Here is a 22,374-nt window from a genome sequence, read left to right as displayed (position 1 = left end):
CCCGACAGCCGGCGCTGCTCCCGTTCCGCCTCCACTTTGTTCCGCTGCGTCCCCCATCCCCGGAGCCGAGAGTCTTCCTCCACGGCCAGAAGCGCTGCATTAAGCCCTATTTAAACGCTGTTTACGGCCAGACTGACACATATACCTTATCACAGTATGTCCTTTGGCAGTCCGTTTTTCTAATCACAAGGTATAATTTTGCAAGGAGGCAATTTTATTCCTTCATGTAACATTAGTGAAAGTCTCCTTGGAAAGAGAAAGAAAGATACCTGGAGAGAAAGTGTGAAGGGAGAAGAGTAAAACAGAAACAAAAGCAAAGAATATGGTATTAATGTATGGTTTCCAGAGCTTTTATAGACTGGTTAAGAGATTTAGATTCAAGCTATTGTTACAGCATCTTGGACTGCTTTAGCTAGAAATATCTCTGACTTTCAACGTGAATACAGTTTGCAGTATCGCAGGACTGGCTTACCAGCTCCATCTGCTTGACACCTCTTTTCATAGATTTCAAACACTGGCTTTAATGAAGTCAGCCTGTCTTTACAACATTTTCAGTAGCTTCAAGCTGGCATCCATGCACAAAAATAAAAAAAAAAAAAACCAAAAAACCAAACCCAAAACACTGTGTGCTGTCTTTAACAGGCACATACAACAGACCGTATTGTAACATCAGATGAGAGACTCCAAAGCCCTTGCTTGTATGCTGTGCTCGTTCTTGATCAGGCTACCCTAAGGAAAACCTGGCTCGTGCTAGAAACTGCAAAACAGCTACAGTGATTAGAGGAAACCCGGAGTATCTTGAGATGATCAGATTGATGCAGGTCCTAGTGAAAATTTGTCAGTGTTGTCTTTACCTTGTCTTGTTTATAGGCTTAATGATTATTATATAATAAAGCACCAATGAAAATTGATCTCTATGTATTGAGTACATAATTCCGTGAGTGGTTTGTAGCCAGCACTTCAATTCCCTGGGCACAAAATAAAAATAAAACAAATAAATAAATAAATAAAGTCTTTGAGACTTTCATGGAAGAGTGGGCAACAGTGTTTCACTTGGCTGCTGCAAAAGAACTGCACGGATTTGAGTCCTCAGAAGTGAAGAAGCAAATGTTTGCCTCTGCTCCTGACCACTGCCTTCTACCTGATTGTTATGGCAGCCTCCATAGTCTGTGCAGTGCTACCAGCCATCTGAGCTGTTTTTCACAGACGCAGTGTACGAGAATTTCCCCATTTATCATACTCATAATTGTCCCATGAAAGACTTACTTTCCTAGCTGAAAGGTCAGCCTTCTGGAAGAACCAAATTTCTTGTAAAAGAACCAGAATATCCTAGACTAAGATGGGCCACTGATGGATAGTTTATGAATTGTATCCCTGCTCATGGCAGGGTCTTGGAACTAGATGATCCTTAAAGTCCTTTTCAACTTGAACCATTCTATGATTTCAGCAAAGGAGATAGTCTTGTCTATAGACTCTTGTAGGTCCATATACATGATATGCTTTACCAGAAAGATGGATCCTCTGTTTTCTGCTGCATGGGAATCAAGTCTAAATTACAGGAAAACTGCCTCTGAGAGAATTTGTTACCTGCCAAACAAATTCTCCCAAACAGAGGGGGTATGCCACTACCAGAGAGAGTTCTCACAGCTGGAATCCTCCTGTTTGCTGCAGATATTTAGAGAAGGGTGAAACAAATGGCCTACATTTATTTCTATGTGACATCTGCAAAAAGCTGTTTCTTCCTCAAAGCTAGGATATTTCACCAAAGAGTGGTTAATTGTCCTGTCACAGCAGGACTGATTTTTGCCCTGAAAAAATACAGGATATAACTTTGGGCACTGATAAAGAAATCAAAATGTATACAGTATTCTTTGTATATACACATAAAGATATATGCATTTATACATATAAGAATGACATGAATTGTAAGGGTAACTGTTTACCTGAACTTTCCTAACTTTTACCCATGCTATGTGGCTGGGAGTAAGAAACTAAGCTGAACTGTCTCCTTTCTCTTATGCATAGAGAGGCATCTCACGTTTCAGGCATCTACTGTTCTCTTTCCTGGGTAAGGCCAGATTTTTTTCTTTTGTGTACCAATATGAAGCAGCCAGCAAAGTGACTTGTGTGACTGAGGGAAACATCATTTTGAAGAGAAAATTACCATTTGTAGGATGCTGCTGAAGGCATTGCCTTTGCCCCCAGCAAATTGTTATGGTTCTGGTGCTGCTCACAAAACAAAAAGAAGGGAGTAGTCTGAAAAGACTCGAAGGTACTTTTGATTTCACTGAAGACATTAAGAGCTGCACAGGCTAAAAAGCACTCTCAACCTTCTGCAAACATGCTGATTGCAATGATGTGTGGATCGCACCTTTACACTTTGCTTTGCACATAGGACAGAGCCATCGCTCTGCAGTCTCTGCCTCTTGCATCTTCCTTTGTTTGTGGGGGGAAGTAGTCTCTGCTTGGCCCTGACCCTGACTTGGCCCTGGTGGCTCTGGGCTACAGGGGAAGGCTGTGCCTGCAAGGCACAAGGGAGCACTTGGTACACAGACTGTGTTGTTGCACCTGCCCCTTCAGAGGAGTCATGGCAAAGAGGTGTTACAGGAGGTGCATGTTTCTTCTGAAGCTGCCGCACAGCCTCCTAAAAATGGGATTGTGACCCAGCTTGAACATCCCTGGATCCATGTGGATGGAAAAAACCAGCTGTCAGCCTTCCACATCAAGCATAATTCAGTAGCATTAGTCCCCATCTTCCAAATGCAAGTGGTCCCATGGGAGACAGTGGCATTGTGTACACATGGATTCGGCTGGCTCCTGCAAAATCCTAATCACTTCATACAGACTACAAAGCTGCTCCTTCTATTTGGTTAATGAATCCAAGCATAAAAGCAACATGTGGCAAATTAACCATGAAAGAAAAGCCCCATTAATGTATCATTCTAGAAGGACAAATTATAAAGGTGTTGTGAAGGGCAAACTGGAGGAACATGTTTTCATTAATTGTTGGGGAAGATGCTTACAAATTGCAGAAGCTTCTCAAATTTTAGTGCAGATGATTTGACCTCTGTAGATTTTTTATTGAAGTTTACTGTTTTCCTGGGATGTTTCTTTTTGCATTAGTTTTGTGGAGAGTCATCTGGTCAGGAAACTGAGACAATATGATTTGGTGTGGGTGATAAATCATGTTCTGTAAACGAACAACACTGCAGACATGAACTATATACATGCTGCTTGGGCTGCAAACAATTCACAATGAGATCAGGGATAATTGCTAAACAATTGTCTGTTTGCTGAATGTTCCCTCTGAGTCTTGCAAGCACACAGACAACAGTGCTGCCTGCTTAAAGTGAATTTTTGCAAGCTGCAGGAGCTACCTACTCCCAGTAAAAACCGGATAGACTGTGATGGGTCCTTAGAGTTAATTAGAGATTTCATCCTGAAAAGGATTTAACATGCCCAAATCCTATTAACTTTTAAAAGAGCTGAGATTACTATGCCCCTTTCAAGATCATGACCCAGTAATTTTAATTGCTGTAACATGTTTTATTTATTTTGTTGTTTAACTGCTGTCGCTCCATTCATGGGAACGTTTCTATAGTGGGCAAGTCAGTGAAATACAGGGAATGTTTTAATCTTCCAGCAATATTCCATCTGGAGAATTGCACCCTCCACATCCCTCCTGCAGTGTAGAATGCTTATGGTGTGTGAGCCTGCTTTGCCCTGTCATCCTGGGGATATTTGCAAAATACTTTTTGACGTAAAAGCACAACATAAACTTCTGTCCCTAATGGGTGTGAAAGATGAGGGTGAGATCTTCACGTAAGCAGCAAACTGAGATCTCTTTGCATTAGCATCAGTGCTTGGAGGGTAGGCTATAGCGGGAACTGCCAAATGGCTTTTTCCAACCTAAGAGCTCGGTTGATAAATGGAGGTTTTGCAACTTTTATCGGACCGAACTTGCGCAGGTGCATACCGGCTGGGCTTGACTGGAGGAGAGGAGAGAAGAGGATCTTCACCTGGTCTCCCCCTGTGCCCTGCTTGCTGCTCAGCGCCCCTGCAGCCTGCGGAGGGAGGGCCGTGCCGTGCTGGGAGGGGAGCGCTGGGCCGTGCTGGCCACGAGGGCCGGGTTCGGGGGCGCGGGGCCGGGCGGGCAAGCGGCGGCGCTGCTCGTCCTGCTCCTCCCCGCGGTGCTGGGCGCGCTGCAGCGGCCGTCCCGCACTGCTGGCGCGGCTCCCCGCGCCCATCATGGCTGCGTGCGCCGGACCCCGCGACCCCCGGCTCCTCACCCTCCTCCTCCTCCTTTTCCTGCTGCTGAGCGGCTGCGAGGCCAACCTGCCCCCGGAGCCACCGCCACCACCGAGCCCCGAGCCCGAGCCCCAGCCCCTGCCCGAGTCGGCTCTGCAGAAGCCCACCGTGCTCCTGGCCATCATCGCCCGCAACGCGGCGCACACACTGCCTCACTTCCTCGGCTGCATCGAGAGGCTGCACTACCCCAAGAACAGGATCGCCCTCTGGTAAGGGGAAGGGGGCGAAGCGAGGTTGCGGGACCTCGGCGCGTGGCTGTGGCCTGGACCCTGCGGCCCCTCAGGGAGCGAGAAGAGCCCCGGCTTCCCCAGCCCTGCTTGTGCCTAGGGGGGGCTCCCGCTGCCGTCGGGGAGAGGGGGCTTTGCGGGGAGCCGTCGGCGTTGCCGTGCCGGGAAGACGGGAAGAGGGATGCCTCAGCTCCTCCGGCCGTCCCCTCTCGCTCTCCACCGGGAGGGAGAGCCGTCCTGCCTCCTCGCAGCGCAGGTAGCCGGGGCTCGAGCACCTCTGGCCGGCCAAGCCGAGGCAGAGGCATGGAGGGCGCAGCTCCCACCGTTGGAGCTAAAGGGCCGGCGTTTGTCTTTGGCACGCCGGGAAAGAGCTCTCCCAGCCGGCAGCTGGGCGAGGGACGCTGTGTCCTCCCGAGGGCGGCCCCACGACCCGCATGTTCTGGGAACACGGTCCCACAGCAGCGAGGGGAGAGAGGGGTTTGCTGCAGCGGTACGCAGTGTGGTAGCGAGCTGTGGTTTTTCGAGCGAAGCTGGCCTGAAGCCTGGGAGTATTCACCGCTTTAGCATTTGTCCGAATCCGCAGACACGAAGAACTCGCGAAGAGCCATGGTGGGAGAGCGGTGTTTCACTCCCTGGCTGGTAAATACCGGGCTTTGTGGGGAGATGGTGAGGGTTTGCCGGGGCTGGAGGGCAGCCCTGCTGAGTAGGTGCTGATGGGCATTGAAAAGGAGCATTGTTGCAAGGCTGTAGTCTGAAAGATGGATTAAAAGATGTATTCAGAAGTCGCAGCATGGGGGCAGCTGTGGCAGTCAAATGTATGTCGGGATGGAGAAATTAGACCACTATGGGAGCTGGTTAGTCTGCATTTATGTATGGGTAAAAAGAAAAAAAAAAATCTTTCAACCTGGCATAAATGTTGGGAGGAACAGAAATTAATTGGAAAGACACAAGTGTGGTAATCGTGTAAAATAGGAAGTGGTGCTGTAGAGCCTTATCCAGAGTTCACTTAAGTTAGTGGGAAGACTCCTGCTAACTTCAAAAGTCACTGAAGTTCAGTTTTACTTTGCATAAAGGAATGTGGGGAGGACCTTCACATCACTGATACTGAAGTGTCATTAAGCAGACAGCATTAGATGTTTCTGTGCGTGCTTCAGGAGCATGCTGTTGCTTATCTTCAAGTACTCTTCAGGTCTTTGCAGAAAACAGGGGCTGGTATAATCAGTGAATGGCTCTTTTTTTGCTTCCCTCCCCATCCGCATTCCCCCCCCCCCCCCCCCCGTTTTGAATTTAGGGTGCACAAACCAGATTGTGATATCATCCTGAATGTGGCTGTGGAATTACAAGCTGGCATATGGCAGTGACTGAATGCTGGACTCATTTGTGTGCAGGTCCGTGACTCTTGTTTCACTGATAGTAATAGGAATTCTGCTGTTTTGGATTTCATCAAAGCAGACACGTATAAGAGTAGATGTTACCTGAACCTGCATGTGGTTTGTACCATGGATTCAGCAAAACTTGGTGTTTATAAAACTGTTATAAAACACACAGTAAGTGCAGACCTGATCACCAAAGCAGGGGTGGATTCTGAAATGTGTCTCAGTGTAGAAGTGCAGAATAAATTTGGGGTTTTTTGAAGTTGAGCAGAGCATTTTGAGTACCTTGCTTCCTTTATCCTTACTTAAGGTCTCTGCAATATTGTGTGAAAGTGTTTGTGGGGACTGTTCATGAAATAATACCAAGTGTAAGATAACTTAAAATATGCTAAAATTCTTAGAAGAGTATCACCCCATTTAAGAGGTCTGCATGCAGACACAAGGCATGGTTGAACTGGAAAATCTGTTGTTAAAAATAACAAGCTTTATAAAATTAGAATGATTAGAATGTCATGGCTGCTGAAAAGCAACTTCCGTAGGTGCTCCGAGTTGCCAGAGAGATGGATCAGTGCCTGTAGGAGGCAGTGATTCCTTGGAGATCTTGGAGTCCTTCTGTTCACTCCAGCTGCCCAGTATGACCTGAGCTTTTTCAGTGCTGGGAATGTTCAGGACACAAAGTACCCACCAAGAGGAAGCTCACATACAGTATCTATCAAGTCTCTTGAGAACAAAAGAAACAATACAATATATTTCTGGAAGTGCGTTGCATTTCAGACTTTGTGCCTGATGCGTCCTTTCAACACATAAATTCCATGATTTACCTGTGTCCCTGTGGTGTTGCATTACTGGGATAGCTTGGTGTGAAGAGCAGTGAAGTGGCAAAAAGTTGCATTGCTTCATTGCCACTTCAATTTACTTCAAAGTTTTCTTGAGTAGGTCAGCATTTTAAAAAGTCTAAGTGTAGGTCTTGCAAATGAAAATTAAAAACATATATCATCTCTTAATTCCCATATGCTCTCTGAATTGCTTAGGGGCTTAAATTCAGCAGTGGATTTCTCAGATTTCTCAGGTGGAAGTTTTATGAGTGACAGTAAAGGTGGGTTAAAAGACAATGAATGAGTTTGAAGCAGACACTAAATTTTCTTTTTGTAGCCTATATCAATTAATCTTCATCTTTGTTAGCCTGAAACTGAGCAAAAGGTGTATGCTGGACAATCTCATGCTCTCTTCTTCCCTTTGGTCTTAATTCTGACTTCTTCAGTTGCTGAGGTTGTGACCAACCTCAGAAGGACTTGCTGGCTACTAATGAATTGAGCAGGCCATTTGGTCTGAGGCCAACTGACATGTTGTGACTCAAGTCCTTTCAGTTAAACGCTTCCTTTCTTTCTTCCTTCACCCCCCAAGAATTGGGAAGCTGCATCCAAACTGCCTCCTGGGGATGGTTGCTGGCCTGTATTAACCCCAGCCATCCTTTTGTCAGAGTACCAGTGTGGGTGCAGGTTCATCCAGGTACTGGGTCATCCTAGGATTGTGCTAATAACAAGATGGTATGAATTTCTGTGAAACACTGCTCTGTGATGGCCCTGCTTAGCTTGCTGCAGCCTGTCTGTGAGCCTTTGGTACTGGCCACTGAGGTGGGAACAGCAAAGACTCCCCACTTTACCAGTAGAACCCAGGTTCCCTCTCTGTTCTTCAAGCTGGTGCATGTGTAGCTGTGGAACAGTAATGCTGGAGATGACAGTTGACCCTCTGGCAAAGGAGGAAGGGGTCACAGCCCTCCCCTCAGGTGCTTGTGGAAACCCTAGCAAGCATTTGGCTCAAAAATACGTAACACTGTGAGAAATAGGCTAATGCTGAGCAACAGTAGAGAGCCTTAAGAAAACATGGCTATTGGATCTATGTCAACCTATTTTTCAGCTAGGGAAAGTTCTTCTAGTAACACTCCTTTTGTGACTGTGCTTGGTGTGTTTACTGGGGTGGACTGAGCTTTTCTCAGGGCTGTGTCTATGAGGCTGTGCTGTGAACCCAGCCTAGCTGAGTTAGGAATCTTGGGCACATTAGGCACACTTGCGCTATTGTTTGTGTTGGTGTTAGACAACTGCAAAGGGAGGGAAAAATGCTCTTCTTTATGTTGGAAAAAAGAGATCTGGAAGTGATAGCCAGCATGCCCCAAGCCACTTTTGGATGTTTTGAGGTTGTGGGTTTGTGGGTTTTTGGTGGTTTTTTGTTTGTTTGTTTTGAACATTAGCTATGCTGACTCAATGACATTCGTTCAATGACAGGTAAGGAGCGTTTGTCAGACAGGTTCATCTTGGCTGTAGTGGGCAAAGTGAAAGCATGTGTATTCAGCAGTTTATCACACCAGTTTACACTTTTCTTAGCCTCAGATTAAGTGACAGTATAGCAAAGAAAGTTGTCTGTAATTTCATCTTTAAATACCTGATAGTTCATAGCTGTGGGCCATCTGCCCCCTCATCTGAAAATACCTGGGGATTAAGTGTCTGCATGAATGAGTTGGTGCTTGGAAGCATCAATTAGGTTCTTTTGTGCTTGAAAATCTGTGCCTGCTTTGCAGCTCAGAGTATGCTTATATTTCAGAAATAATAATAGAGAAATGATAGGTGAGATTGGTGGAAAGCTGGAATAAATCCCAGATGAGAGATCAGTGGATATACTGTAACACTGGCTCCAGTGAGTGTATGGTTTCAACATATAAGAACTAGTTGTAGATGAAAGTAGATGCTGATGAGATCAGTATAATAATTAACTTTCATAATTACGTATTATTAGTCTAGAATTAGCTGGTGGTACGGTATCTGAGGATTTTCTTATTCAACAGTTTACTTTTCAAATGTGGAAAATTCTACATAGAGGACAGTTTCTGGTAAGATGCAGGGATCATTTGAAACTTTTGTGATGGGTGTTATTACTCACTGGGTAGTGTTGGCTTTTAAATGTGCTGTTTTCTGTCCTTGTTTCCATTTGTGTAACAAGGTCACTTTAATCTTCATGGTCAATATTAATCACTTAGGAACGCTGAAGTTCCAGTCTGCTGGCTTTGTCTGTTGCTTCAGTCCATGGGTGTTTTTCATCTATTTAAAATTTGCTTGTTGTGCTGAGAGTTCCACATGACAATATTAAAATTTTGGTTTTGGAAAATTAAATTGACTTTTCACTTGGCTTGTCATTTAAACTCATGGGATTTCAGTTTCCCATTCGTATTTGTAGATGTTTGCATTTATTTACTATATAGCTTTAATAACATAGACCAAGTGGGCCTAAGAGTGAGATGAGGCTTGCATAGCCTTGGAGTTACGATTAAGGTGATATTCAGGCTGTACAAGATGTATAGAGACTTTCTGCCAATGAACTTACATTTGGATGATATATCAGAAGGAAAAATGGGAGTAAAATACTTAAAATTTCTTCCCCAATTTCTGCAGCTAGAAAATTGAAGTAACCTACATAAGATTTTTGAATTTATTAAGACTGGAGGTAGTATTCATAACTGACATTTCTTGATTCTTCTTACTTACTGCGGTCTCTTTTACACTGAAGTGTGTTAAATTTATGTAAGAAATGGAAAATCAGGGAAGCTATAGAAATTATTCCATCCCAATATCTGCAATAACATTTTTTTGTTGTCTTTTGGGTCTGTCACCCTCATCTAAGTCTTGGCAAACTTAAGCAAATGACATCATGAAATTGTTCAGTAGAATCCTTTGAAGGAAAGCTGAAAATTACTGCTGTGCCTCACTGAGGTCTGCATGGCAAGACTTGAACTATTCTTCCACTAAAACCTTTGCTGTTCTGTAGAGGAATAATAGGAGCAGCATCAGCTGTGTGATGGCAGTTTGCTTGGTAGCAGTAGTTTCTTTATTTTTCTTACTGTGCTCACAAATTGACTGATTCTCATACCTTTTTGATGCCATTAAAGATCATCTTGTCCCACACATCATACTAGACATGAATGTGAGTATTGGGATCTTTCATAAAATGAACAAGTAGCCTTCTAGAGATGAGGGGATTATATTGTAAGTATGACTTGAAATGTGTAGGAATGATGTAAGACTAGTGAATATAATAGATTGTGTGTGTTTGTGGGTTTTATTATTTTTTTTTAATTTTATTTTTGAATCCTACATGCTACGTATCTCTGAAAACGCAGCCATTACTTTGTCTGCTAGTTTTTGGCAATTATGTCTTGAGACAGGTCTGCCGTTTTATTGCTTGTCTATCCGTGTCTGTCATTTGTGTAATTGTCTGCCTGATGCTTTGTAATGCAGGTGCTGTGTTTAGATGCTAGATGTCAAAAAGATGTCACAAAAAACCAGCAGGACAAAGTTCAGTATCAGAGACTGTTGTTTATTGTAACACTTTGGATGCTTTGAATGTTCAGGGAGAGCTAGTTTTCAAGATTTTTTCTTTTTTTTTAATATGTACAAAGTAGGGGTGAAAAGGCCCCAAGACGTCATCCAGTTCATTCCTGCCTGGGGCAAGATACTTCTTCATCCCTGATTTGCCTGTTGCCCCGGTTTGGGATTCCCCATCCAGTCAAGGGTGGTGTCTGCCAAGTGCACTTGTGTACTGTCATGTCTTTTGAGGCCTGTTCAATTGTGGGGGAAGTGGAAGGCAGCTGCAGGAATGTGTCAAAGGACCAACAGCAACCAGGCTGGCTGTAAAGTGCTGGAGTTAATTTGCCCCTAAAAAAATGCCAGTTTCACCTATATGTTCCTAGCATACAAATTATTTCAGCTAAACTTCTGGTGAATCTGGAAGCAGGGATGAGTTAGTCCTGGTTCAGGGCAAGCCTGCCTAATTCTTGCTGTCATCCCGTTACTACAGGGACAAAAGCCTCTTCCCTTTCTCAGTGCTTCTCCAATTGGAGTATCCCAGGTCTTAGGCATGGATATTTTAGAATGGTTAAGGTTGGAGGGCACCTCTGAAGATTGTCTAGTTCTAACCCCTACTCAAAGCAGGCTCAGGTGAAGGCTGCCAAGTACCATTTGAATTCAAGCTTTTAGTATCTCCAGGGAGAGAGACTCCATAATCTCTGGGCAACCTGTTCCCGTGAGGTAGTCACTGACAAGGAGTGTGTTGGAAATGTATGTTGGCTGAGGGCGGGTCTATCGGAGGCGCAAACCTTAGGGATAAAGACAAGACTTGCACAAAGATTTGTTGTTCCAGTAGTTTTTGTTCCAGTAGCTTTCTTTGCTTTTTTATGTTCTTTCTGCTAACTTGATATGTGGGTTTTTGTTTGTTTTTTTTTTTTCAGAAGGCTCCCTGGTCACTGCTAATTGAACTCCTGAGGAAGAAATCGCAGGTGTTTGAGTATAAGTGGAGAGTGGTTGGTTCCTGGGAGGTATGGCATGGGCCTGCCTTAGGACAGGAAAAGAAGGAGCTTCTGCTTGAGGGACTGGAGGGGATAGCAGGACAGCTATGTTGCCTGTCAGGATGTATGCTGAACCATAGATCAAAGGGTGTTTTTGATCTTCTGTGTAAAGTATCACAACAGCTGCAATTATTTGTTTCAGTCCCCTGAAATTGAAAGTCTCCATATTCCGGATCGGGATTCTCTAAAAATAGATCTGTGATACACATGGTGTGCAGAACATTGAGAGCTGCCCATAGCCAGTGCTCACTGTCATTCTTTGGTCCTGGGGAACTTCCTAAAGACCATACGGGCTACAGAGTAGAGAGACGTCTGAGTTGATGCAGGGTGCTGTCTGTCAGAACCTGGAATTTCCTGCCTGTGGGGTGATATCTCAGACATAATATTATTTCAACATGTTTATGTGCATCTCATTTCCTTTATTTTATTGAAGCATAATGTACATTGATGATCCTCATTGCTAAGGGTCGATTACATCTAAATGGGGCCCACATGCATAGAAACTTCAGGCTAGAGGAACAAAATTTATTTTCACTACAAGGTGGATTTTTGCCATCTTCTGTCAGAATGTTCAGTTCCTTCAGACAGGCTTGTGGCACTAATAGGCTTATCAGTAAAGAAAAAGGGACTTTTAAATTTATTTATTTATTTTTAATGAAACTTCACTATTTGCTCCATTTAGGGCCTGAATCCAGGTTTTAAACATAGAAATGATTGGTTTCCATTATACATGTGTGCACACATGCACATGGATATCTATCCATCAGTGTCCTTGGACACCTTGGTCTTTTGTTACTGTAGAATGACTCTGGTTTTATTGCTGGCAAGTTAATGGAAGACTCAATAAATATGTGGTGATTTTAAACTTTTTCTAGCTTACTACAGTGACCAAACTCCATTTGAAATCATATACCAAAGTTTTCTAAAAGCCACTTTGGTTGTGATAATGTTTTGTAGTGTAATATGTTGATCCTCTCCTTGACACATATGGCACTGCTAAAAGATTTAATTTTGTACCAGAGACTGGATAGGGAGTTTCACTGCAGAGGACTGGAATTACATTAATACAGTATTTCCTATGTTTCTTTGGGATTATTTGAGATAGCTGTAAGACATACTGGCAAATAACACCTTCTTATTAAGGAGTGAAGGGTGGTTTATCTTCTGCTTTCATTCTGACCAATTATTTACATAGTCAATGTGTCTTTCCCCTTTACTAATGTGTAAATATACTGTCAGGTAAAACAGCATGAAAGCCTATTTCGTTGTTTTGGGATGGGAATATGTTTACAACAAAGTCTGTCCTTGCTCCTTTTCCAGGGACTCTTAAAACACTGTCACTGCTGGAGATGTCAGCTTTAATGTTTCCCTGGTGCCCATGTGGTTGTAGTACAGGTGTCTGTCGGTTTCCCTTTTGTTCTGTCTGTGTGCACTGATAGGAATAATGCACCTCTTCTAAAAATAAGCAGGTTTTGATCTGAACCAGCAAATGCATTAAGTTTAAGGCTGTCCCCACCTTGGGCCCTGGGGCTCATGAGCATCTAAATTGCATGCCAAAGCAGAAGGTAGTGGAAGTCCATGTAAACTGCAGTGCCATGGTAGGTCTCATATAAGCTCTTTCACATTAGTTTTGTAAGGCTTCAGCTCCAATAAGGATTTTTTTTTTTCTTAAGATTTTTTGTTTTTTCCCTGTAAGGAGGAAAAATATGGTTTATTATTGCCCCTCCTCCCCAGGGTACAGACTTCCCTTAATTCTAGAAGGAATGTTTGCTTGTTTTTGCTCTTTGATCCTTCTGCAGAGGAAAGGTTATGCATGGCTGCAGTCTGGTTTGAATTTTGCCCAGTGGCAAAAACTAGGTTCAGTAACTGTGAAGTGTTAGTTTATATCCTGACCCTGATAGCAGCTGCTTTATCTCTTCTGTTAGCAGATCAGAATCTTGGTTTTGCTACTTGCTTAACAGCTGCTTTTAAAATGAATGCTGCATGGTACCTTTGGGAATAGCATAGGAATTTAAGGCTGTTTTTTGACTTATTTCCTCAGTATTTTCTATCATTCTTGGCCTTACAAGGTACTTAGGAAAATTGGAGGAAAAAGCTCTTTTATAGTATTCATACATTGAACTGCTAATTGTGATATGGAAGTTAAATGTTGAACTCTGACAAATGCAAATGCTTGAATGCTCCTTTTTTTTCTCTCCTTTTTTTTTTTTTCTTTTCCAGTTTATTAGTTTGAATCCATCCCCACCAGACTTCAGCCAAGTGAACATAAGCAAGTTCCCATAGCCAGACTACAGCGCACACTGTGTCATTAGATGGTCAAAAGCCATCTTGTGGCAAGTCCTAGAAAAGGGTTAACCAGGAAGTGTGAGCATGAAGACAACAAGTAAAAGCAATGAAAAACATTTTCCATTCCTATAGTTTATGTCTAGGGGGCAAAGAGGAATGTGGCCTATGAAGCTCTGCAGCAAGACTGTTCCCCTTCAATTGTCATCACTTACAGGTTTATGTGAGGAAGCAGGGATGTTATGTCATCTCTGTATCAAGAAAAACAAACCAATGTGTTTAAGTGAGATTAAAAGCTCATTGGAAAGGAGCCAGGGTGATTTAATGTTTGCTGCAGAGAAAACAGGTGCATATAGCACTGACCTTGGCTGCACTGCCTCAGCTTGTTGCAGCTGGTTAGCTGTTTTCCGTGATGCATGCTGGCGTGTGGTCCTTGGCTGCTTCATCTTGCTGCTTGCCAGTAGGGAAGTGACTTTTTGGGGTAGTTATACCTCCAAGCTGCAGCTCCGTGTGTGAAGATAAATAAATGCTGCAACAGTGACACAGCCCATGGAGAGGAGTGATGGAGTGTGGGGGGTGGTACTGTCGCAAGGTGCCTATTTTCAGTGCTGTCTTCAGTGTGAAATCCCAGGATCCTGAGTTACAGCTGCAGATTTGCTGCTTGGTGGAGTTTCAAAGCTGGTATGCCTATTAATGCTATTAACTCCCCTTGAGGTTTATTGAGGGTGTGGTTTTGCTCTTAAATTCTTCTGAAATGAAATGTCCCTTCCTATAGTCTAACCAGAACTTGTAATTGACTCCGTAACCCATCAGGAGAGTGACAAAAATATTTAAAGCTAAGTGAAAAGCAGAAGTCACTACACTAGAATAGCAAGAATCCTAACAAAAAAGACATTGAAAGATGAAAAGTCAGCATAGGAACTATATGACTAGGGCAAAGGCTTATGTTTTTATTTTGGAAAACAACAAGCCTCATGCTTTTTCTCATTTCTGAAAGTGGAGGGATTAAAAAAGAGTTCTGGTGTCTTCAGGATCTGATGGCTGGATTTTATGTTTCCTCAATTCTGACGTAGGTTTACTGGTAAGGATTGGGAAAAGGAGAATTGAAGTGCCTGGTTTGTTACTCGGTTTGTTGAAACTGTGTTTCGTGTTGCTATATTGTTGATACAGTATGATGTTGGTGTTGGCCTTGCATGGGGGAGGTGTGCTCTTCAGGTGTTGGGTAGGGAGGTGAAAGAGCAGTGGGAGGAGATGAGCCAGCTGTGTGTCCTTAGAGAGAATGAATGGAAGGAAAACAGGATCTTCAGACAGACTGTTCAGAACAAAGGTCCTGAACCCCTGCATTACAATGAAGGAGGTATGGCTAGAGACCCTCTTGAAAGAGTAGTGGGTGAAGACTCACAAGGAGGGAGAGGCTGGAAACTTGGTACTCTGACAACATTACAAAGGCTCTTTGGTGGTGGTTCTGCAATTGCAGAACTCAAATAGGATTTGGAGAACCAGTGAGGAGAAAGATGTCCCATTAGAGACTGCTGAAGCTCATTCAAGTGTCTGCATGAAGTTTTCTGTACAGATCCATCTCCTGGCTGTGATTAAGGTTAGTCCTTAGGAGTGGGGTGGGTTTAAGGTTTAGGAAAAAAGGTTTGGGAAGCCTGTTTACCTTGCTGAGGGCCTAATAGTTTAGGAATGAGTCCCTGACATCAACTATTGTAAGGTTAATAATGTTTGGTAAAAATGTTGTCTTGGATTCAGACTAGTATTCTGTTTGGGAATTTCTCCTGAAGGGATAACTGAAATTGGGATTGGTGTTAGGATTTAGAAAATAAAGCCTGAAATGGCACAAAAACCAGAGGAGAAGTTCAGATTTTCTCTAGAAATCTCTCTGGATCAGGGATAGGGGTCAGGAGCTTGTGCTTCTCTGTTACTGCGAGAAGTGCTCCTGTGGCAGGCAATGGAGATGGTGATAGGGTTTAGGCATACAAAATTCAAACTTCAGAGCCAGTGTTTATTGGAATTGTGCAGGGCCCACAGATTTGGGTAGGAAGCTGTTGCCATTTGGGGATGATGACTTATACTCTGTTTCACTTTTGAGATTACTGTGTGCAAGGAGGATTACGGGTGGGTCAGGGGATTATATATAATTGGAGAATGTAGTGTTTCAAGGTTGTTGAATTCAATGAAGCCTGCAGGCTTGGAAAGGAGTCTGTGGTCAGCGGGAGGGCAGCACCTTATGTTCTCCTTTATGATACAGCTTATCCATTATTTCTGATTATGGCTAGGAAATTTAACAGTCCAGGCACTGGATTCTGCTGTTACTGAATTAAGGGGTTTGTTGCCCGGTGGAGACCAAGGTGTTATGCCCTTCTTATATCATTTGAGGAGGTTTCTGTGTCTTAGAATGCTTATATTACAAACTCCAACCAAATCCTGGTTCAAGAGCCCCATCTTATTGCTAGATTTTCAAGCGATAGCCTTTGTGCTTATTTTAGTTCTGCATTTGTCAATGCAGTGTGTTCTTTTTTGGATGGGTCTGATAGTTATAATTGAGGCTAGTGTTTGAGGCAATTGCAGATCTTATAAACCACAGCAACAGGAGATGGGAAAGAGGGTTGGTGTCAGTGAGCAGCTGTGTATTCTGCTCTGATATACAGGAAGGACCTCTGTGTACTACAACTGGAACAGCTTGGAGGTTAGCTTTCAGATTTTTAAAACCAAATATTCAGGGACCTTTTTTACTGATTTGTTTGTCCAGACTTAAAAGGTCAGGAGGAGAAGTGGTGTCAGTAAGGACCAAAGTCTGGTAATATCTTTCATTATGAAAATGATCCCTTACTACATGAGGCTTTGAATTGAAGTTACATCTTGGGAGTGGAAGACTTTGAGAACTCCAGTTATTTCTGACCTACGCAGATCCTACAGATGGAGAAAAGGGGCTTATAATGGTGGAGTGTGTGTTATACAGAGTGATCCCCCTGGGGTTCTTTAGGTGATTGTGGATAGGAGTAAGATTTGGAAATCTGAATTGTTGCTGGATTCTGTGTGACCAGTGGAGTTGGAAAGAAGGCTGGTGTTGACTTGGTATTTTATTCTCTATTAGTGTATGTATGGGGTTTCTGGTAATACTGCTGGAATTAATGCCTGGAACTCTATAACTTCCATAGTTTGGCTTGGTTCTGTCTTCTTCGGTGCTGTCAGATGGAGGTAAGATGTTGGTAGAAGTGAATTCCTTATGTTCTTTTTTGCTGTACAGAACAGTATACGCCAGGGTTAGGTCTTGGGAGTTTCAGGCTGCTTCAAACTGAGATATGAGCATATTATTCAAGTCATTGAGGTTTAGAAAGAGGCCTGTCGCTGATAGGAGCCAAGTGCTGTGTGCTTTTTTGTGCTGTTGATGTGTACCCTGTTAGTATCTGTTTTAGGGGCAAGGATGGAGAGTGCAACGGTTCCAAACCCCAAAGTGTTCTGTGGAGCTGACAAAATGAGAAAGAGGCCAGGAGTTGGTAGGGTCTTAGGCGTGATGTTCTCCTTGCAAACTAAAAGGCTTGAAATTTCCTTGTGCCTGAAATGAAATGTGCAGTCCTGGTAGCTGTTGGGAAGAGGCATCAGCGTAACCAGTTCCTGTAACCAAGCAAGGAACAACAGAGTAGTAGACCAGCACTATGTTCAGTTTTGCCAGTCTTACGCCATTAAATTTACTTGACTCACTCACATAAATCAGTTTCTGGATGCTGCTGGTGTTTGTTCCAAATGATACATACTTCTTCAGTAGGAAGTTCTGATGGAGTTTCTATTTAGTTGTCTCAGACTGGCTCCAGGGTTCTGGAGAAGCCCATCTGGACTCTTCTACATAGGTTAGCAGAGAATAATAATTGCTTTTGGGTCTTTCTCCTTTTCAAATATTTTTTTTTCCCTCTGGCTCTGGCTGTCATTTTAACTACACTCATTTTTCAAAACACTAATCTGAAAAAAGTTGAGTGTGTGTGATTGGAATATGAAAATGTCACTGCTGCTCAATACCTTCTTAATTTATGATTTTTTAAAATGCCTTTTCCCCCCCCCCCCCTTAAAACTGGATTGCAATGCAAATTATAACTGTTTAAGTCATGGAGTGGGGGAGTGGGCTTGTGATACATGTTTTTATCACTCCTCACATGCACGTTTCCATGCTCCCTCCTTCCCCCCTTTTTTTTCCTCACACAAACAAGTTAGTTGTTGCTTCCACAAAAGGTCTTGTCAATGAGTTGTTATTTCAGACTAGTGAGCTCATAGCTGTCTGCTGGCAGAACCATGCTCTGACTTCACACAGACTAAGGCTGTTGCCAGGAGTTTTTTGCCTAATACCTGAGCCTTGAAGGAAGCTCTGGTTTATGGAACAAGAATCTTGAGCTGCTACCAATGGTGTTTCTAGCAGCTTTCACTACAAACATCACATCTGTCTATAAATGTGATGCAAATTTAAGGGGGGAGGAATATGTGTTCAAAGCTAGTCTGGGGCTGAGGAAAGCAGTAACTTCTTTTCTACCCTCCAACATATTGTAAAGCCAGTACAATGGTATTGGTTGATCCTGCTACCTGAGAAGAGCTTCAGTCACCTTCAGGTTTGCTATATTGTCTGCTGCAAGGTGCATCATTTATTGCTGCACTTGGATGATAGATGGCATCCTTATTTGAATGCAGACTGCCCAGCCACTGCAGAGCAGATAGATTTAAATCACAAGTGTTAGCAAGCGTAAATTCAGTGTACCACAGAGGAGATTTGCTGAGGAGGAAAGTCTCAATTATTTTTACCTCTCCAGTAGAGTGAAATCTCTAAGGAAAAGTAATTGTGTATTACATCTAACAGCAGTAATTGCCTGCCTGACAAATCTGACCACCTCTTGTTGCTACTGCAGAATGTGATTCCAAGTTGCATACTACACATACGCTTTTGAGACAGCTCATTGATAGAAACATCTGATTGTAACAGTTCAGGCACATAGCTGGAACAAACTCCAGACTTTTCTGTTCTGGAGGATGTATTTCTTCCAGGTCTCCTGAACTGACAACACAGATGGAGCTATAAAGCTGTGCTAACTCTGGTGTAGAAGTTAAGAATATACTTGGAAGAAATCAAACATGGAGCCAAAGAATCTGAGATTTCAGCTTGCATCAGGATCTTGTATCAGGTTGCATGATCTGAATAGCTTAATGAAACATTTTAAAACAAAAGTTCTACTCAACTGTTACAGGGCAAAAATAGTTTATGCTGAAATGGTTTGTTAAGGTGTTGGTCGCCTGCCTGGTGGTTAGGTTTGGAGCCTGAGAAATGGGCTGCTAACTGAAAACATCCTCAGTGGCCATGAAGGTTAGAAACCCTGTTATCTGCCCTGTCAGCTTCCCAGGCAGTGACTGAGAAACTGGCAGATGTTTGAGAGTGCAGAATGACTTTTTCGAATGAGACTGAACTAGTGTCTCAGTTTTTCCAAGAGGAAATCAGCTGATTACCTCTATCTCGTTTAAGAAATCCCTCTAGTGGTCAGTTACTTATATGACAGTTGCAGCTGATTTTGCACATCAGTTGCTGCTGTTGTAGGGATTTTAGATGAAGCTCTTGATGGAATATTTGAAAGATTTCAGAAAAAGGGCCTGGGACAGTTTAGAGATGAAAACCAGAAAAATGAAAAAGAAAGATTGTGGGGTTTTTCTGTTTAGGTTTTTTGGGGGTGTGTTGGAGATTTTTTTTTGTTTGTTTGTTTTGTTTTGTTTGATGGCAGACGGATGATGCTAAAAATTTTGTTATGGGGACATTAAGTCATGCTTTGCCCTATGGTATGTAGTAGATCAGATTAAATGATTCATTGGACACCTTTGAACGTAACTTCTAAGAAAATAAGTGTCAGCAAATAAATTAAGCAATTTGGTTTCAGTTTATCTCCTTGTACATCACATCTCTGTGTAAAACCCAAAGTCTCTAAAACCAGCATATGCTGTTTTATATGAAGTGGATACATATTTTGTAACACATATGACAGTTGTTGCATATCGTCTACTATTCCCTGTTGTACTACTGGGATCATGGTAAGGATGGTGTTTATCACTGACAGAGAGAGAGCCTGGGATCATTTTCCGGCACACTCAATTGAGGGGACTGTGTGTTTATTAAAGCTGGCAGTCACTTTCTTCTCTGCTCTTTCATTCACAGCAATGCCTTGTGATGGGCTTATCAGGTATTTAAAAAATCCAGTTTCCCAGCCTTTGAAATTGTCTCAAAGCCCCAGGGAGCTCAAATGTCCAAGCATGAAAATGCTGCTGGACAAGTGCTGTGATGCGTGCAAGGGCTGTTTGGGTCAGAGCATGTCCCTGCTGGGACAGTCAAGTCTAATGCCTGCAGATGTGTGTGGGAGTCTCTCCACTGAGATTAGAAAATACTTTTATCTTCTGCACTTTGTCTGCTATAATTGATGTATCAAAGCTGTGACTCTTTCACATTGAAAATGGCATAGTTGGGAACCACACTCTGCAAAATAAAGGCATACGTGTATTTTATGGGGCTTCCAATTACCCAGTCAATTTACTAGGAAATTATTACTGAGATTACCTAAGTGCCCATTTCCTCTCTTTTGTTTATATCCAGGCAGTGAAGGAGAAGAAATCAGCTATCCTGAAACTGCACTTGTGATCAAGATTAAACCTTGAGTAGTTAAAACAGATTGTTTATTTGCATTCTTCTCTGTGTACATTTACCACACTTGCTGATGCAGTCTTCAGTGCTTTGCTCTCCCTGAAATTTGCACCTTTCCAGTGACATTTCCTGAAACCTCCACGAAGAGGACAGACCAGCAGAAGTGAGAATTGCTATGCTGTGTACTGGAATGTCAGCAATCCCATACTTTGTTTAAATGTCACTTTGTTTTTATGATCCCTTTTCCTCAGTTTGGGGTGAGAAATACACAGCATTACTTACAGAAGGCTGCAGAGCTGTTAGCTTACAAGATTGGAGAAACGTTGAGAACTCAGTTTTTCTTTCTCTTCTCTTTAAGTGAGCCATCAGCATAGCACCAATTTTCCATCAGTCTAAGTCTAGACTTAGTCTTTTCCAATAGAAAATGTGTTCTGATTTTAGCATCCATACTATTTCATGTGTGTTCATCAACCAGTAGCCATGTGTACTGCATGTGTGTCCTGCACATGTGTGCCCACGCTTCCTTCCATAGGAGAAGCTGTGTGCATACCTCCAGCTGTGAGTGAAAGAGGGCATCACAAACGGATGATTTAGACTCAGAAATTTTAGCTAGCCCACAGTATTTGGAACTTAAAAGTAGAAATGCTTTGCTTACACACAGCTGTGTTTAGTGCTGGGGTTGTTAATGGTGTAGTGTTAGTTTAGAGGACCATGTTGTTCTGTGCAGACAGAAAACCTTTTCTTTTTATTTATTTCCTCCTGCCAACTGAGTTCTCAGGCAGCAAGAACAGAGGTTTAGCTGCCAGGTTTGACAGCTTGCTTAGAAGCATGCAATTCAAAGTACAAAACAATGAAAGGCCATTAATAAGCCAACTTGAAGTCACAGCCTTCTATTATCCACACACCTGGTGCCTGTGAGGCTGGAGCTGGGGAAACATCACCAGGTCAGCAAAGGATGCAGTCTGTTGAGCAAAGAACTCAACAGGTTTGGGCCTAAATTTGAGACACTGCAACAGTATTAAGTCATGTTTAGCACTATACAGGCTGGAGTCAGGGCCTCAGCTCCTGGATCAAGTCATCCACTTGTTTTAGAAGCATGTAAAAGTATTTCTAATCCTGGAGATGTTTTCTTGTGCTTTGTTTTTTTTTTTTTTTTTTTTTTTTTTCCTCCTCTGTAGTACAAGTGCTTCACTGCTTAAAAAAAAAAAAAAAAAAAAGAATCTAGAGCCACATCCCCCAAAACCCAGGGTTTTTTTCAGTGAGGAAGGCAAAATGCTTGGACAGGAAGAGAGACTTTGCCTTTGAGCTTGCAGGAGTTTAAAAGTAACATGAAGGAAAAGTTGTTGAGATTGCCATGGCCACAAATTTATCACTAGTCTGACAAATACTCTGTGAATGTGTTAAGTAAACTCTTCTGCAAAAGCTGGATATCTGTAGTTTATTTCAGTGTATATTTTGGAAGGGGTGTAGGCTTGTTTTATCATTCCCAGCCCTGACACCCACTCCCTTTTTGTGACTTGTGAAAATCCACTAATCTCTTTGCATTTGTTTTCCTGTCTGTAAAACGAGGCTGTAATGCTGCCTCAATGGAGTGCTTGGGGAGGTTGAGACCTTTGCTATGGATTTTGGGGGCCTCCGGGCATACCCTCTAGCCTGTCTGATTCATGTTGCCTAATTCCCAGAGTACATTGAAGATGGGTACACTTAGCTATTCAAGGTGAGAACACTGTAAAATCTGTCCATGGGAGAAATTCAGTAAATTTTAATTCGTGACTATTTCATGCCATCAAAGTGTTGTTTCCCCTTTCCTCTCTATTCTCCCCCAGATTTAGAACCATCTCAGCTTACGAGATGTCACCTTTTCAGCTGTTTCTTCATCTGAAATGTCATGGACAAAATTACAAATGGCATACAGGAAAAGTCTCTACTTCACATGTAACGGTTGATTTTTATTTTTTTTTTTCTCTGCTTGGCTGCAGAGTTGTTTTTCTAATTTCTTACTTAATTATGAGTAAATTTGCCAGCAAATATGACATAATCCATTTATTTTGAAGCACTGTGCCATTCCATGCAATTCAGAGTATATCCATTTTCCAGTGTAACTGGCTACTAGAGAAGGGTTAGGCCAAA

At 42.7% G+C, this 22,374-nt stretch overlaps 1 protein-coding gene across 1 annotated transcript in view; it reads left to right on the top strand.

Annotated features, from left to right (window-relative positions):
- Nucleotides 1-4,248: 4,248 nt before the first annotated feature.
- The window catches only part of LOC308224212 (procollagen galactosyltransferase 2-like), a gene marked incomplete at both ends in the record, with an annotated part of 58,190 nt that continues 40,064 nt past the window's right edge, over nt 4,249-22,374 (top strand). The window contains one exon of the mRNA XM_080623948.1: nt 4,249-4,517. Coding sequence (XP_080480074.1) covers nt 4,249-4,517 — 269 coding nt within the window. The remainder of the gene's footprint in view (nt 4,518-22,374) is intronic.

This window comes from Psittacula echo (genome assembly GCF_963264785.1).
Source record: "Psittacula echo genome assembly, chromosome: 7".
In the NCBI taxonomy this organism is placed as follows: domain Eukaryota; kingdom Metazoa; phylum Chordata; class Aves; order Psittaciformes; family Psittacidae; genus Psittacula; species Psittacula echo.
The sequence above is the reverse complement of the archived record's forward strand: the minus strand, read 5'-3'. Positions and strand labels throughout refer to the sequence as shown.